The sequence below is a fragment of the Stenella coeruleoalba genome (genome assembly GCF_951394435.1).
Source record: "Stenella coeruleoalba genome assembly, chromosome: 21".
NCBI lineage: Eukaryota > Metazoa > Chordata > Mammalia > Artiodactyla > Delphinidae > Stenella > Stenella coeruleoalba.
In genome coordinates this window covers 4,921,228-4,939,318 of record NC_137167.1, presented here as the reverse complement: position 1 = coordinate 4,939,318, position 18,091 = coordinate 4,921,228, and the positions used below count along the sequence as shown (strand labels likewise).

Genomic DNA, 18,091 nt, shown 5'->3' with positions numbered 1-18,091 from the left:
GTATCAAGCAGGATGGATTAGGCTCTCCTGCAGTAACAAATAGCCCCCAAGTATCACAATAAAGGCCTCTTTTTTGCTCTTGCAAAGTCTAGTGTAGGTTGAATGGCCCTCCTCCATCCTGTAGCCCAGTCTTAAGACATCTACTCCCAACCAACTGAAAGTCTGGGGAAGGTAGGAAGCAAAGGGTATTTGGATGAGCAATGTCTCTGCCACAAACACAAATCAATTTTCCCGTTAATCCTAAATGTAATACCTAACCATATACACTATGGGTAATCTTAAATCTCACTTTGATTAATGGTAGACAACGGGAAATACCTGTAGTTTAAAGTTTTTATTCTAAGCTTCAAATTTCTTCTAAATCGTTTACATTTTCTTCAAGAAAACTTTTTAAAGGACAGTTAAAGGATGTTTTCTTTTAGGATTTTCTTTAAGATTTTGAGTCAGAACTCAGTCTCATTCTTATTTCCATTATCTTGTTTGTATGGGTTGGTCATAAAAAGAAAGGGGAAAAATCACTAGCTAGCAATCATAATATCCGGGCCAGTGACCTCAGTTAAATGAAGGTGGTTGTATCCTGTGTTGAACTGTGTCTCCCCTCAAATTCATGTCTGCTCAGAATTTCAGAATGGGAACTCATTTGGAAATACGGTTTTTGCAGATATAATTATTTAACTAAGATGGACCAGACTGGATTAGGGTAAGCCATAGATCCAAGAATTGGTATCTTTATGAGAAGAGGAAAGGACACACAGATGCACAGGGAGGAAGGTCATGTGACAATGGAAGCAGAGACTGGGATGATGGATCCAGAAAGCCAAGGACCGCCAGGAGCCTCCAGAAGGTAGGCAAGGATTTTTCCCCAGAGCCTCAGTGTGAGCGATGCCCTGCCCACACCTTGATCTCAGACTTCTAGCCTCCAGAACTCTGAGCATAAATTTCTATCGTTTTAAGCCGCCCAGTTTATGAGACGTTGTTACAGCTCCCCTGGGAAACTATACAGATCAGACCTCAGATTTCAAATAAGAATTCAAAATCAGGAGGTATAAGTATATGAAGGCTTTGATAAAATCTGGTTATCATTTCATCTCTTTCGTTGTCTAAATGCCTTTGAAATTCAGGCCTAGCGGAGATATTTGCTACCACTCACATCTTGCAGCTTCTCTGGAGAATTCCTTGATCTCAACAAGAGGGAGCCACTGGCCTCCCCTCTTTCTCTATTCTCAAGGTACCTCCCCAAGGCTCGTCTCTCTAACTTCCCGCCATCTGTCCTGATCTCTCCACTAACTCCCATCCGGTGTCTCCCCAGCGTCTCAAAGGTGTGTGGTCCTGGGGAATGTCTCATTTTATACACACACACCTATAACACCACCACTCTCCTCGCCGCCTCTGCCCCCGAGATCATTCATCGTCTAGATCAGAGGTGGGCAAACCTTCCACATGAAGGACCTTGCAGCAAATATTTCAGGCTTTGTGGATTCTACGGACTCAACTCTGCCATCGTGGCACAAAAGCGGCCTAGACAGAGCGCAGGTGAATGAACGCAGTCGTGTTCCAATCAAACTTTATTTACGGAACACTGAAATATGAATTTTCTATATTTTCTGTGTGTCACAAAATATTCTTCTTTTGATCTTTTTTAAACCGCTTAAAAACATAAACACCATTTGGGGCTTGCAGACCACACAGAACGGGCAATAAGAGGTCAGATGTGGTTCTCGGGCCAAAGTTTGCTAAACCTGATCTAGCTCAGAGGTTCTCAACTGGGGTCAGCTTTGTCCCTCAGGGAACATCCGGCATGTCTAGAGACGTTTCCTATTGTCACATGTCTAGTGGGGCTCTTTTGTCATCTAGTGGGTGGAGACCAGGGATGCTGCTAAACATCGTACAACGCACAGGACAGCACCCCTCCCCTCACCAAGAATTAGCCAGTTAAAAATGTCAGCGCCACTGAGATTAGAAACTCTGAGCTAGATAAAGGGTTCCTGTGAGAAACTGAGAGCCCTCCCTAACACCCCACGCCATAGGTTATATAGTTATTAAGGCCCTAGTTGGACGACTCTCATCCTAAATTCTTCTCAGATCTCTCCAACTGCAATCATTCTAACTGTTCTTCAATAGATCCTGTGTATCCATAGATCTTCACGGTGTGTTGTTCATTGTAGCCAAGGGCCCACGTTTCCTCCACGGCGAGCCTCAGAAGGGCATGTGGTGTCTTACCCACCTTTACATTCCCAGGACCAAGGGTGACAGGAACTGAGCGAGGAAAACAATGAACTCAAACCTGCAAGTTACGAACTCACTTAAGGCAGGTACCAGGTGAGGGAATTCCAGCTTCCGTAGAGAAGCTACTTCTATGAGCCCTCAGAGTGGAATTTTCTGTCCCAGAATGCCACAGTTGCTGGGTGGATCGATGGCCAACAAGGCCCCATGCCTGATGCAGCAGGAACTACCTTTGGCCAGAAAGTCAGTGGGACTGGAGCTGGTTGAGAAGAGCCAGTAGGACTTCCTGCAGCCCCTCTTATGGCATCAGTGGAATCTTCAATTACCCGTTGAGCTTGGCGTCCTGTGGCATCACATGAGGCTGGAGCAGGTGGGACCACAGAGCCAGAAATTGATTTGCAGAATCCCGCAGCTCTGTGTTTGCCCTGCCCTGCTCCCATCCCATGCACCCGATGGCCCTTGGAGCCCTGACTCAGCCTCTCCTCCTAACCTCTGAGTTTCTCTCACCCTGACCCTGCTTTGCTCTCCCCATCTCACAGCCCACCTCTGCCCCACCCCAAGCTTCTGCACTGACTATGCCTCTTCCTCCTCTGATTTCTGGACTCAGCTAGTCCACACTCTGGACGTCCCAGGCCAACACCACCAATGGCTCCCTCCCTGCACACAGCACAGAGCCCCACTTCTCCCATCCTCCGACTTGCCCTCTACTCAAATCCGGTCTCCTGCTCGGTCCTATGAGCCCCTGTCCACCCTCCCTCTCTACCCAGTCACGCTGGATTATGTCTCCTTTGGCAGATTTCCCTGGCTGTTTTGATTCATCTTCTCCCCAGGTTCCTGTGACCTGTACCCTGATCCCTACATCTGCACTCGTACTTGTCCTCAGGCAGGGACAGAGGACCAGGTGACACTGGCTGTCACTCTCTGTTTCAAGCACACGGAAGACAGGCTGTGTGTTGGGGAGGATGCGGGAGAGCAAGAGTGGAGCCCTGTCCCCTCCAGGAGGTGCTCTTGGTAAAGCAGATTCACCCACCGGAAGCAGCCTTAGATGACAAGACAATAAAGTATTTCAAGAGCAAAATTACATGGCCCAGAGTTCAGAGCAGGGTAAATAAAAACAGCTTCACTTCCTAAGCAAACAGAGCAAAACATTTCCTGAGCTCTACGTGGCCCTGTGATTAGCACTTTGCACTTATTAATCAGATCCTATAATCATTGTGGAACGCCTTTGATATAAGTAACAGCATTAGACCCATTGTACAGATCAGGAAAGGGCAGTCCGGGCAGGTGAAGTCCTCAACCAGTAAAGGGTGGGGTCTGACTGACCTGCTTAGTATCACAGGACAAAGTCAGCAGTGGTTTTTGCACAGCGAAGTAATAAGTTATACTTGGGGGTAAGGCCCTGATACAAAGATATACCTCCTTCCCTCAGGCAAGTCTCTGAAAACACTCACGTCAGTGTTCCCTATGTTGAATTTGAGGCTCCCCAAGGTGAAATAAGTAAAGTATACATAAAGGAGTGCCCTGTTTGGCTAAGTATTTACTTAGCCCAGGTGTGTTGGTTTCCTCTGGCTGCTGTCACAAAGTCCCACAAAATTAGTGGTTTAAAGCAGCACCGTTTTACTATATCACCATTCTGGAGGTCAGAAAACTTAATTCCATAGGCAACCTCAGTTGCCCCTTGCCATGTAACACATATTCACAGGTTCTGGGGATTAGGAAGTGGGCACATTTGGATACACTGTTTGGTCTCCTCCAGGCAGTAACAGTGCCCTTGGGGCACCACCAATGGCAGACCTGCAGCCATTGAACATATACCCCTACAGGGCACCCAGGCAGCCAAGGGGAAAGTCCAGCACAGCTTACGGCATAGGAGCCCCGAATGGAGCCATCCACCTGGTTCCTCATCTTCCGCTGCTCTCCCCTTCCTACAGACCCGGCTCCTGTGAGGGGCCTCCAGGGCCAATCCCTGCCTTCTGTGAGCAGGTTTACATCAATCTTCTAGCCCTTTGTGTTTCCACTCTGATCACACAGCTCCTTCCATATACCTGAGATTGGCAGTCTCTTCTGGGCCTTCATTCTGGTGTCTGGTTCCTTATCTGATCCTTCAGAGACGTTGAGTTCTTGTCTTTTCATTTTTTTTAAAAATAAATTTATTTATTTATTTTTGGCTGCATTGGGTCTTTGTTGCTGTGCACGGGCTTTCTCTAGTTGCAGTGAGCGGGGGCTACTCTTCGTTGCGGTGTGCAGGCTTCTCACTGCGATGGCTTCTCCTGTTGCAGAGCATGGGCTCTAGGTGCACAGGCTTCAGGAGTTGTGGCTCGTGGGCTCAGTAGTTGTGGCTCACGGGCTCTAGAGCGCAGGCTCAGCAGTTGTGGCGCACGGGCTTAGCTGCTCCGCAGCATGTGGGATGTTCCCGGACCAGGTCTCGAACCCGTGTCCCCTGCATTGGCAGGCAGATTCCTAACCACTGCGCCACCAGGGAAGCCCGAGTTCTTGTCACCTCTGTTTGCTTGCCGGTCCTCAGTCCCAGAGGCAGAGTCCTGCCCTCGGCTTGGTGGCTGCGTCTCTCTCCTCCTGACAGGTTTCCTAAATGCCAGAGCCTGTGTGTGTCCTCGGCTCCGTGGTCACCCCCTGCCCGTGAGTTCACAGTCCCTGCTCCCCCGGCCCAGCACCAGCACCGCCCCCCTCTCCTGGGCCAGGTCCTGCCTTGGTTCACAGAACTCATCCCAGAAAGGTCCGTCTCCAAGGAGACCCAATCCCGGGCACCCTTGTGCTCCTCTCAAGGCAGAGTTTGACTAACCCCGTGTTAATCATAATCCGGACGTCAGAGGCTCCGATAGAGGAAAGGGGTCAGGCTGCCTGCTACACCCCATCAACTCACCAAAGGCTCACCTGGGAAGAACACAAGACCTTCTACTTTTCAAAGCACTTTTCAATCTATCATTTGCTCTGTAAAAGGGCCAGTGAGGTAAATGCATCCAGTATAAGCAACAGACGACTGATGGGAAAACTAAGGTTGAAAAGTACGTGGAGCTGCTAAAGGAGATGCAACAAGACCGAGCCAGGGCCTCACCTCCTGTCTCCTGACTCCCAGGTTAGGGTTTTTTCCGCCATATTATGTCAGTGGGTCAAGCCTGTAGGTAGCATCCGCTGAGAATCTCAGGGTCGGAAGGTCTTTAAATGTCATCTAGGCTAACCATGTAATCTAGGGACATTAAGTGTCCTCTGGGTTAATGTCATGATGGTGGCAGCCCCTCAGGAAGTGCCCTGACAAGTGGTCAGCCAGCCTCTGCTTCAAAGCAGCCCCCGACACACAGCTCACCTTTAAGTGTCTCTGAACATTAATAACGCCTTCCTTATCTCGAGCTCAGATCTAACTCCCTAACGTCTACCTACTCATTGGTTGAATCTGTTGCACCCAGGCACACACATGCATGTGTGCACACACACATATGCATACACACACACACACACACACAACAGAGAAGAGCCAAACTGGACTACGTGTTGGATCTGTTTCTTTTACCTTAACCTTTGCTTTCCGCTGCTTTTGTTCATTAAAAGGGTACTGTCGATACGTAATTGCCTGCCTTGGGGAACCTGCCCCTCTGCCTGAATGTTAAACCGAACTGCCTTTGTTCAGGGAAACTCTGGACCCTGTTCCACCTGTAGATGGCTGCAAGAAAGAAGAAATGAACACATCCCCTCCCGGAGGCTGGCCATTCCAGGGGACAGTTGCCTAACTTAGGGCCTTTTTACTTTACTTCCTCATCTCCTCCCTTTCTCTGTGCTATAAAATAAACTGGCATCCAAACCCCGATAAGATGGTGATTTTGAGACTTTAGCCTGCCATCATCTCGGTCTGGCGGCTTTCCGAATCAAGTCGTATTCCCTGCCTCAACACCTTGTTTCCGATTTATTGGCCTGTCGTGCGGCGAGCAGAGCGAACTTGGACTCGGTCACACACACACAGCATGACTCTTTCCCGTGACAGCCTTCTGAGTAATCTCTTTTCCGTGCTGAACGACCCCGCTCCCTTTCCTCTCCCTCCAGTGAGAGGATTTCCATGCCCTTCACCATTCTGGCCTCTGGCCTCTGAGTCACCTCGAAACGCTTCCCACAGTGTGGCAGTGACACGACCACGGCAGCCTAATCTAGCCTCCGATCTGGGCAAGACCTCCACGCTGAAGTCCGCCAAGGCTTAGAGAATGTGGTGGGTCCCGAGTCCCATCACGCTCTCATCTTACAGAAGGGTCTAGAAAAGCGTGAACCGGAGCAGAGATTCCACAACACGCTCACAAACAAGATCCGGAACTGGGTTTTGTTCTAGCGGCCCTGCCAAGCGTCTCAGAAATTCTAGTAAATACAGGTCCATCTGGAAAGGCAACCCAAACCTACACTGTGTAATTCGGCAGGATCCCCAGCTGACGCCTGATCAAAGCACCTCTCGAGTAGGAGGAAAGGTGATGATTCCCAGATACCAGCTGCTCGCCCTCATCAGATGGAGTAGCTCGGAGAAGCCATGCGTCGTGCTTCAATTATTCATACCCAGAGGTCGCCACCACTCAAGAGCCTGCCATTCGTGGAGGGGAGGCTTCAGCAGCACACCTGAGCGGAGAGATTGCTTCTGAAGTCAGCTGTTTATATGTTCTGTTTTTCCCTTTTGTTTTCATGACGGAAGTAATGTCAAGCCCATCTGGTTGATTAGGCAGAGCAGTTCCTAGATGGGCAGAGGACAGTGAACCTTCGGCATCGCTGCTGGGTTCGGCTGCGGGCAACAAGGGCGGATGGCAGGCAATCCTGACTCCACTAAGGAGCAGAAGGGGTTGCACTTGGGGGCTCAGGAAGCCCGTGGCCTGGGTCTTCTTTTCTGCTGCCTCTTGGTCCTTATCCTGCATTTGCAGTAACTGCATTTTGCTGGAGACCAAGCCTCAACCTCTATCCTAGGTCTGGCAAACCGGGTTCGGGGAGCACTCTGGTCTAAAATGATGGTGCCCTGCCATGCTCTGAACAGCCTTTTCTCTCCCTAGAGCCCCAGGACTGCAGCCAGCACCCTGCTACCACCTGCCCGACTTTCTTGATGCCGGTACCCTGCTTGAGTCTCAACATGGTCTCGGTACCCAGAATCTCCATTGCTGGATTCCCCCCTCCTATCAGGCCCTCCACCCCTGTCCTGTGCCTCAGGACATAATGCCTACCCTCCGCTTACACTTGTACCTGATGACTCACCTCCCTGTAGGAGGACACGTTGCTTCCTTTGCTCCCTGCCAGCAGCTGGCTTGACAACAACGCCAGCCCAGGGACCAATGTAGCTTCCCAGGCTCTCCAGTTCTGTCTGAAGTTATCAATGTTCCAAGATCCTTTCTGCTCAAAGCAGCTTTGGAGGAGAATGGATGGGAGGTTAAGCTGAAGAAAGGGAGATGCTGGGAAAAGCCAACCAGCATCTGTTTCCATTGCCCAAGCCACGAGCTAACCGCTCGCGCTACCTTCCCCCCACCCACCCCCATTCCCTCCTCACCCACCCAGCAACTTGATGCCTGTCACAGCGAGGACTGGGCCAGCCCCATGGACACCAAGACTAAGTCATTAAGGAAACACTGCAGTTCAAGGATTTTAGATTCTTTTCCTTTGGAATATATTGATGGCAACTAACAACTCAGGATAACTCAGAAAAACAAACTGATGCTTGGTTGTCTTAAGGATATATTGAAATTCACAAAGAACTATTTTTTTTTGCCTGGTGGTGATTTTTTTTTACAGAAATAATAACTCCCATTTGCTAATTAACGTGATAAACAAAGATATAGCCTCTTCTCTTCCATCACCACCTCCAAAATTAATGTTAACAGCAATACTAAGCTTAGGCAGAGAACAAATGGGCTAGTTACACATTCACGGAGAACAGGTAAAAACTTTCCAGTGGTTGTTTCTTTGAGGTGTCTATTTTAAGAGATTTGAGGGGGAGTAGGTTACAAGGTGAGCATCCAACCTTTTAGAGAGCAAAAATCAAGAGTTTCGACCAAGTGTCTGCTTATCAAATGTCAACACACAGAACATGCCTAAATCAGGCTGAGCTTGTCTCCAAATTCAATGTGTTTTGCAACGCCATCCTCTGTCTGAACGTCATAGCCACCTTTACAAAAACAATGGTCTTTAGTTCAACTAAGTAGAAAAATGCAGTGAAAAGATTCCTTGCTCGTCTCCAGGTAAAAGCAGATATTTTTCTTAAGAAAAACCCCAGTGAGGATAAAAGCCAAGTATTGTTTTAGACTCTCTTCAATTTCAAAAATACCATTGAAAAAATAATTACACCCACGATTTATGCATGATGCGTTAGGCAGCCAGATACAATGCACTGCTACCTTGTAATTGCACTGAAAAAGTCAACATCAGGAAATATACCCTCAACTTGTTGGGATTATCACCTAGTCTAGTAACATCTTTGCCACAATGTAAATCTTGTCCAAATAATCTATCTTGATTAAATGATAACAGTAGTCATTTAGTTCTATGACTTAATAGACTTCTGAAGAATTTTTTTTTTGTTACTTCTGAAGAACTAGAGGGTCATATGATCTGTTATCAATGTTTAAGCTTTTTTTTTTTTTTTTTTTTTTTTGCGGTATGCGGGCCTCTCACTGCTGTGGTCTCTCCCGTTGTGGAGCAAAGGCTCTGGACGAGCAGGCTCAGCGGCCATGGCTCACGGGCCCAGCCGCTCCGCGGCATCCTCCCATACCTGGGCACAAACCCGCGTCCCCTGCATCGGCAGGCGGACTCTCAACCATTGCGCCACCAGGGAAGCCCAATGTTTAAGCTTTTTATTGTGAAAGTTAATAGGCTTGAATCACACGATTCCCTACAAAGATGACTGAAATGTCATCTGGGGGGAGGGGGTGGGTGCACCTCGGGTGTCAGCGCATGGAAGTGTTTTTAAAGACTCCTATTTTCCTCCTCCATATCCCCATGAAGACGAGAACATTCTCCAGGATTGAGTAAGGAAGCAATATGTATACAATACACTATCCATCACCCCTACTGATTACAGACCCAATCTAGAAAGGACAGTGTTCCTTACATAATAGATCGATTATCTTACATAATATACGATAAATATGACAGACAACATCGTGCAGGATGGAAAGAGCCATTCAGAAGATGCAAACTGCTGAATTACGAATCTGAAGGGGCCAGGCTGAGAGAACCAGAACTTGGGTTTAACAGTCTTATGACAGCACAAGTTCCGCTGGGCTACCTGCTCATCCCTTTAGGTTTTCCTCTCATCCACTCTCATCCTGGCAGCCACCCGCGAAGAGGGAGCCTGATAAATGGGACGGGCACTGGATTTCAGTGTCTCCCCGACATCACTGTTCAGACACCTACCTGTGGTCGCTAATGGGGTTTTCTCTCCTAGCAACAGTTTTAACCTTTTGGCATGGATTTTGCCTTGATAATGTGAGTCAGCCACCACCGCGGAGGTGAAGGACATGTTACAGAGGGTACAGCACTTGTTTTTATCCACCATGTCGGCATCGCTTCCCTGTGAGGGAGAGAGATGAAAAGAACATTAGCGAGAGCCCCAAGGCCTCTGATGTTTCTGTCGCATTCCGTTCTGTTGCACGTGAAACTTACCATAGACTTTCTTCTTGAAATGTCTGTATTGTCTTTGCTCTGCAATCTCTTTTTTCTTCTCCATGATAATCATCAAAACTTTCTCAGTTACTAACTTCAACCTATATTTAAGAGGGACCACTACTGCCAGCACTGGGAACACAGGACAAATGGGCGGATATGAACCACCCGCAGAAAACCAAGGCCCACAACAGGTGTAAACACATGGGACCTGGCACCGGGAGGAACGGGGTCTCTCACTTCCTCCATTATATGCATCAAAGTAAGTAAAATATTGGAGTTCACGTGGCCTGAATTATTTAGCAAAAGTTATCATTTGGCATTCAGCTCTGCCTCTGACCCACTTTAGTCTCACCAGGATACGTGGTCCCCTGTTCAAGATTTTTTTAAACATTTCTTTACGGAATTGACTGTTTTTCATAATTAATGTGAGTCTATATCATAAAGCTATGGTGACCATGCTGGCTGAATTTTCCAAGAGAGTTTGTGTCATTTTCCTTTTCTTCAGGACAGATGATTCATTAACTGCTGCACAAAATACTTCAATCCAGCTTGATTTTTACTCCTTTGTAAGACTTCATGAAAGTGAATAATGATTTGGAGAAAATAAATCCTTTGTCAGACCATGTGACCCGGCTACTGTGCTCACAGATCATCAATTACCTATATTCTGTGAGGGGAAGATTAATCCATAGGCTTCCCTCCTGCCTAGTTAGAAATTGAGGGTAAAGGAGGCTCTCAGATAAGGAGTTAATCTATTCCTTAACGGAACAGCAGTAGCAAAGCATCTCTTTATTAAAACAGCAGCCTTGGGTGAGTATCTTGCCCCACAATAGCCCCTTCTCCTATCCCCGGCAGGCCCAAAGAGTGCAGTTTAAAATAAAAAGGAATGAAATTGGGTCATTTGTAGAGACATGGATGGACCTACAGGCTGTCACACAGAGTGAAGTAAGTCAGAAAGAGAAAAACAAATATTGTATAATAACGCATACGTGTGGAATTTAGAAAAATGGTATAGATGATCTTATTTGCAAAGCAGAAATAGAGACACAGACGGAGAGAACAAACATATAGATACCAAGGGGGGAAGGTGGGGTGGGATGAATTGGGAGATAGGGATTGACATATATACACTATTGATACTATGTATAAAATAGGTAACTAACAAGAACGTACTGTACAGCACAGGGAACTCTACTCAGTGCTCTGTGGTGACCTAAATGGGAAGGAAATCCAAAAAAGAGGGCATATACGTATATGTATAGCTGATTCACTTTGCTGTACAGTAGAAACTAACACAACATTGTAAAGCAACTATACTCCAATAAAAAATTTTTTTAAATAAAATAGCATGGGGACGAGGATGAGGGTGGGGATGGGACTGAGAAAGGGAATTCTGTATGTTTCTGCATAATGATAAGATGTCCAGACTGCTGGAGAGTGTTGCCTCGCAAATTATGGGGCAGTTAGAAAACTAACTCCTTCCTTCTTAAGGCATTCGTTGGTAATAGGGCTGACAATTGTCAGTCAATCTTGGGAGGAGTGGGGTGTGTGTGTGTGTGTGTGTGTGTGTGTGTGTGTGTGTGTGTGTGAATGTACCAGGAGGCTGGGCTGCAGTTCGGGGATCGGGGAAAAGGAGAGACACCATAAGAGTCTCTGAGATTTGCAGTCCCACCTACAGCTATTTATTCTCTTGACCTTAGCATTTAAATCTTAGCATCTCCCCAGCCCCCTTACCACAGCTAATGAGTGAGATTGAAAGAAATGTACTGCTAGGGGCTGGAGTGGGGGTCGGTGAAAGGAGACAGATTCTACAGAGAGAAGAGGGTCTTCCCGAAAGGGGTCTCCTAGAGAGGCACAAACCTCAGGGCAGGACGTCTGGGTAGACATCGAGGCTGGACTCACTGAGCGTACCCTTGCTGAGGGTTTCAAGCCGAGGTTTTCTCCTCAATAAAAAACTAAAAAGTGAATTCCCTGGCAGTCCAGTGGTTAAGGCTCTGCGATTCTACTGCACGGGGTGCGGGTTCAATCCCTGGTCGGGGAACTAAGATTCTGTATGCCTTGTGGCACAGCCAAAAAATATTTTTTTTAATTTAAAATAATAATAAAAATAAAAAACCAAAATGAAGTCATAAATACTTGTATCCCTTTGTCTGGTCTACTATGGAGCTGTCTGGACCAGGCAGGAAATAGGAGAAGAGCTGGCTTCCCCGCGTCGACCTCACCAGCCAAGCCCAGGAGATGCCCCAGATCTGTGTATGGGGTAGAGCTCGGAATACCGGAAAGTACAAACCAGGGAGTTACTGAGGGCTTTGAGCCCAGTAAATGAGGAGTGGACGGGGGAGGACTGGGAGACACGGACCGGCACCTTCCCACTCTGTGTGAGAGGGTATTTGTCCTACATTTGGCGGCGAGGGGGAAGGAAGGTTGTCAAGGTGAAAGTCGTCGTTTGAATTACCCGTTTTCACCTACTTATGCATAATATGGGTCAAAGCACCTAATTTTTTTCTTAAAATTAGGCAGAAGATTATTAGCCAAAGCTTAACGCACAACCTACACCTATTTAGATCATGTGCATCCCTCCTGCCTCTTTTAGCAAAATTGCCGGCCCAGCCTGCCCCTCTCTCCCTGGAGTGCTAAGGTGGAGACATTTCTACGGAAAGTGGCTGCTGTCAGTATATGAAGTGTATTCAGAACTAGTTTCCGGGGCAAAGGACAGCCCTTAAACTGGATGATGACCAGTGGGTTTATGGTATTCATTCACCCAACACATTTTTAAGGACCTCCTAAATGTGTGAGATGCTGTGTTAGATGAACATAACCCTACTCCTTATTATTAAGGAGGTTGGGACCAGGAGAATTGGAGAAGGCAGGTATAAAATGAAAGAGAAATATTGTAATCAAAGACATGTAGTCTCCTATTGGACCCACGTTCTCCCAATTGTAAGGTAAAAAGACTAGTAACGTAAATGAGCCTATTTCTGTGGATTTTCATCTTCAAGCCTTTCTTGTGCCTGGAATGTCCTTCCTCATCATTTCTTGTCTAATCTCCTCTTTCCAGAACCTGTTCTCATGGCCCAGGTTAACCATCACTTCTTGAGATGAAGCTTCTTCTGTCTCCCTCTACGGTCCTGCAGAAGTGGGCACTGATCTTAGGGTCCTCTGTGTGTCCTGTACATGCTTCTCTTATAATAGAACACTGAGTCATGATGTTTATTTGTTTTCATATTTGTTCCCCTTGTGAGGAAGAAGGACATTGCTAAGGTCGAGGACATTGATACTGAGGCCCCAGCTTTCAGCACAAGGCTTGCCACACAGTGGGACCTACAGATATTTACTGGATGAATGGAGGAGTTGAGGGTTGGTTTGTTAGGTTAGTAAATTGCATGCCATAAAAAGTCAAAAGAGGAGACAGGTAATGCAAGGAGGTCTATGGTCAGCCCAAATCTTTCAGACTAACAGGAAGTTGGCCAGAAAAAGAACCAGAATTTTCAACAATTTATAAACTAACCTGAGGGTTCAACTAGGGCAACATTTTCCAAAAAGTTATGTTTGTTTCAAAATGGTTTTAATATATATTCTTAGATTTCTGCTCTGCTGGGCAATCTCATTCACATCACAATATAGAACAGTGGTCCCCAACCTTTTTGGCACCAGGGACTGGTTTCGTGGAAGACAATTTTTCCATGGACCGGGGTCGGTGGGGGGGATGGTTGTGGAATGATTCAAGGGCTGATTGTGGAATGATTCAAGGGCAGTTTATTTCTGTTATTATTCCTTTGTAATATATAATGAAATAATTATACAACTCCCCAGAATGCCAAATCAGTGGGAGCCCTGAGCTTGTTTTCACTTGCCACTCACTGATAGGGTTTTGATATGAGTCTGCAAGCAATTGATTTATGATGGTCTCTGTGCAGTCAAACCTCTCTGCTAATGATAATCTGTACTTAGAGCCGCTCCCCAGCGCTAGCATCACTGCCTCAGCTCCACCTCAGATCATCAGGCATTAGATTCTCATAAGGAGCGTGCAACCTAGATCCCTCGCATGCACAGTTCACAGTAGGGTTCACGCTCCTATGAGAATCTAATGCCGCCGCGGATCTGACAGGAGGCGGAGCTCAGGCAGTAACGCAAGCGATGGGGAGTGGCTGTAAATACAGATGAAGCTTCGCTGGCTCGCCTGCCACTCACCTCCTTCTGTGCGGCACCATTTCTAACAGGCCATGGACCAGTACCGTGGACCCCTGATATAGAAGAATCAAAGAATAATAGAAGCAGAGAACCAATGGTTATGCAAAAATATATCATGGGATGTAATTATGCCATCATTGCAGAAGAGGGTCAAAGAAAGTTTAGCTGTCTGACAAGAGAGGGGCTGGGATGCCCTGAGAAGTTAGGCAGATTTTGAGGTCCATAGGACATCTTTTATAGGATATTTTACTAAAGAGGTCAGTGTAACTCACATGATGCCACCATCTCTGATTCCTCTAATGACCCTGGTGGAGATGTAACTACCCAGAAAGAATCTCAATATTAACCAAGGGCCTGGAAACTGCCGGAATTTAATTGTGTGTTCCTGGCTATCTACATCCTAATTTCATAGCTCCTTGCAACTGCAGATCATAGCATTGTTCCTGGAGTCTCCTGCTGCCCCCCAGAGCCCTGTTCTTCTATGGCTCAGGGGAGAAATTCCATAAAAGTTGATAAACTGACCTCAATGAACACATTTAAGGTTTCTGGCTTAAAGAATTGAGAATGGCCCCAAACTACCAAGTAAATTAAGGGGAATCCAAGATTGTCTTAAAATATGGGTTTCAAACTGGAGGTAAACATTCAGTGGGACTTTTTCAATACCGTGTCCACATGGCTGAAAGAAAAAGAAGTTTGTGGAGGGTCCTAAGGCTGCCTAGTCAAAGCATTCTGCAAAGTTAAGAACTTTTCAGAAGAATTCCATCTAGGTGAAAAAACGCTGGCTGACTAGGCCAGAAATCTAGTCCCAAAATTCTGTTTTCTTTTTTTGTACTTTTTCTCTTTTTTTACTTAATTCAAATAACTGTCATCATTCTTCTTTACTTTAAGTGAGTGTAAAAAGCCTGAGAGAGAGACTTTTATTTCAGAATATCAGAGTGAGGAATCCTGTGAAATTGTTCCCTGGAAAAATAACCATAACCAGTGAAAATTCTTTTTTTTAAAAAAAAAACCTTTAAAGTCTCTGAAAATTATCCTAAGAGCAAACACCAACTTAAAAAATATATATCTATTTAAGAAAATATACTAACTCTCAGTAAGAAGAGTGAGAGTCTACGGCACTTCAGAGACAACCTCTCCCTCCCTACTGACCCCCCAGTTCAACATAAAAAAAGGTCCACTCTGCTGTGTGTGGTCAAGAAATTAGTGTTCCCTCTCCCATCAGCTCCCCATTAAGAGATATCAGGAAGAACAGGTCACCAACACATCCCCTTTAGCTCCAAGCTGTAGAAACTAAATTCTTGGCAATGTAGCCCAGACAGAGATCAGGTACTCTCTTCCTCACTCTTATTCATAGGACAGGAGCTCTTTCCCTGGCATAGCAGGCCAAGAATATTGGAACCATGATTGGCCATGCCCCAGTTTGCTTGGAGGACAGAGGTTCTGTGCCAGAGGAAACAAGCTAAGAAGACCAGAGGCTGCCACCTCTGCCCAGATAATAAAGCAGAGATGTCACTCTGAGAAAAGCAGTGGCTCAGAGATTTTTCCATAAGAACAGAGTGGTAAGAGGGGGGCTGTAAGAACAGAGAGCTCTTAAACTCTCCCCAGAGGAACTGGTTGTGTTTGAAATAGAGTGTGGGAAGGTTTATGCTAAAGGATGCTCTCAAAAACAGTGGAGGTTTTGGTGGTAAGCAACTAAGAGAAAGCTGATAGCTCCATCAGAGCAATAAGCTAAACCACAGCCCAGCTAGTTTATCAGAAAGAACCAGGGAAAGAGACAGCTAAGGCGAGACTTCCCGGAGTGAGAACAAACTTCAAAGACTTGTCTCAAAAACTAATGCTACCAAAAGGACTGAATTTAATCTGATCGGAATTTATACCGTGCACTGGCAGAAACAGAAGAGCCATCATCCAGCAATTAGCAGAGTCTAAGAGCTAGGTATGATTCTAGCAGAGGCAGACAGCTTAACAGAGAAGATCAGGGGAAGAGACAGTCCAATAGAGTCCTGCAAAAACACTGTCACCCCACAATGGCTGTGCTCTTTCCTAAGGCTGTTCCTCTGAGCAATGACATTTGTGGCTGCATATCATGGGGGGGAAGAGATATGATTAAAATAATCTAGAAAAGACACGGGACAAATAAATAAGCAATCAAGAACAAAAACAAACCCAAGAGGTGGGGGAATAAGTTTCCAGAATTGCTACAATATATTACCTAAAATATCAAGTTTTCAACAACAAAATTAAAAAAAAAATTAAAAAAACCCCAGAAAAGTGTAACTCATACAGAGAAAAAAAAAAAAAAGAGGGCCCAGATGTTAGGTTTATCTGGCAAAGACTTCAAAGCAACATCAAAGACTTAAGATGATTACAAATGTGTTCAAAGAATTAAAGGAAATCATGCTTAAATAATGGAATGTATGATGCCAATACGCTATAGAGTAGAGAATATCAATAAAGAAATAGAAATAATGAAAAAGAATAAAATGGATATTCTGGAGTTAAAAAGTGCAGTAATCGAAATTAAAAATTCACTGGAGGGGCTCATCAGTAGTTTTGAGCTTGCAGAAGAAAGAATCGGTGAACTTGAAGATAGATCAAGATAGAGATTGTGCAATTCAGAAAAGAGAGAAAAAAAAGAATGAAGAAAATTGAACAGAGACTCAGAGAAATGTGGAACACCATGAAGCACACCAACATATGCATAAAATTGTAATACCAGAAGAAGAAAAGAAAGAGAAAGGAGCAGGAAAACATATTCAAAAAAATAATGACTGAAAACTTCCCAAATCTGAAGAAAAACATTCATCTACACATCCAAGACATTCAACAAAACTCAAGTAGAATAAGCGCAAAATGATCTACGTCCAAATACTTCATAGTAAAAACACTGAAAGCCAAAGACAAGGGGAAATTTTTTTTTTTTTTTTTAAGGGGAAATTTTTGAAGCAGCAAAGAAACAGCTCATCACAGACAAGGGAACCAAAATAAGATAAACAGCTGACTTCTCATCAGAAGCAATGAAGGTCAGAAGACAGTGGGATGACATACTCAAAAGGCTGAAAGAAAAAAATCTATCAACCAAGAATCTTACATCCTGCAAAACTTTTATTTCAATATTTAAGGTTAAATAAAGGCATTCATAGATTTTTTTAAAACTGAGAGAATTTGTTCCTAGCAGATCCACACTATAAGAAATACTAAAGGAAGTTCTTGAGGCTGAAAGCAAATGACATCAGACAATAAGTTGAATCTCATAAAAAGAAACAATAAACAAAGAGCACCAGTAAAGGTAACTATGTAATTACAAAAGACAACATAAATGCATATGTCTTCTTTCTTCTCTTAACTAATTTAAAAAGTATATAGAGTCGCATGTATATATTTGTATAGTTGGGCCAATAATATATAGAAATATAATGTACTTGACAATAATAGCACAAAGGAGGTAGGTGGGAGCAAACCTGTAATACAGTAAGGAAATGACACCAGGTTGTAACTCAAATCCACAGGAACGAATGTTAAGAAACATAAAGAGTAAATAAGAAGGTTAATACAACAAACACTAAAATAGATACTGTTCTCTAATTTCTCAGCTTCCTTAAGGATATAAAATTACATAAAATAGTAATTATAGCAATATATCATTGGGTTTGTGACATGCATAGGTGTAATATATATATATATATATATATATATAATAGCACAAAAAATGGAAAGAGAGAAGACTGCTATACAAGAGTAATATTTCTATATTAGGCTAAAATTAAGTCAGTAAAAATCTTAAGTAGATTCTAATAAATTGGGATGTATGCGTAAGCACTAGAGCAACCAATAAATAAATAATTTCAAATAATACAGTGAAAAATCACTAAAGGAATTAAAGTGGTATAGTACAAAATATTCTCTTAATGCAAAAGAAAGTGGTATAGGAGAAATAAGGGAATAAAAAAGACACAATTCATACAGAAAATAAAAACTAAAATGGTAAACATAGATCCAACTATAGCAACAATAACACTAAACTGTGGCAGTATTATACAGTCTA

At 44.6% G+C, this 18,091-nt stretch overlaps 1 protein-coding gene across 1 annotated transcript in view; it reads right to left on the bottom strand.

Moving 5' to 3' along the window:
• ZMAT4 (zinc finger matrin-type 4) overlaps positions 1-18,091 on the bottom strand; it is a 302,562-nt gene that overhangs the window by 89,731 nt on the left and 194,740 nt on the right. The window contains exon 4 of the mRNA XM_079908945.1: positions 9,604-9,760. Coding sequence (XP_079765071.1) covers positions 9,604-9,760 — 157 coding nt within the window. The remainder of the gene's footprint in view (positions 1-9,603; positions 9,761-18,091) is intronic.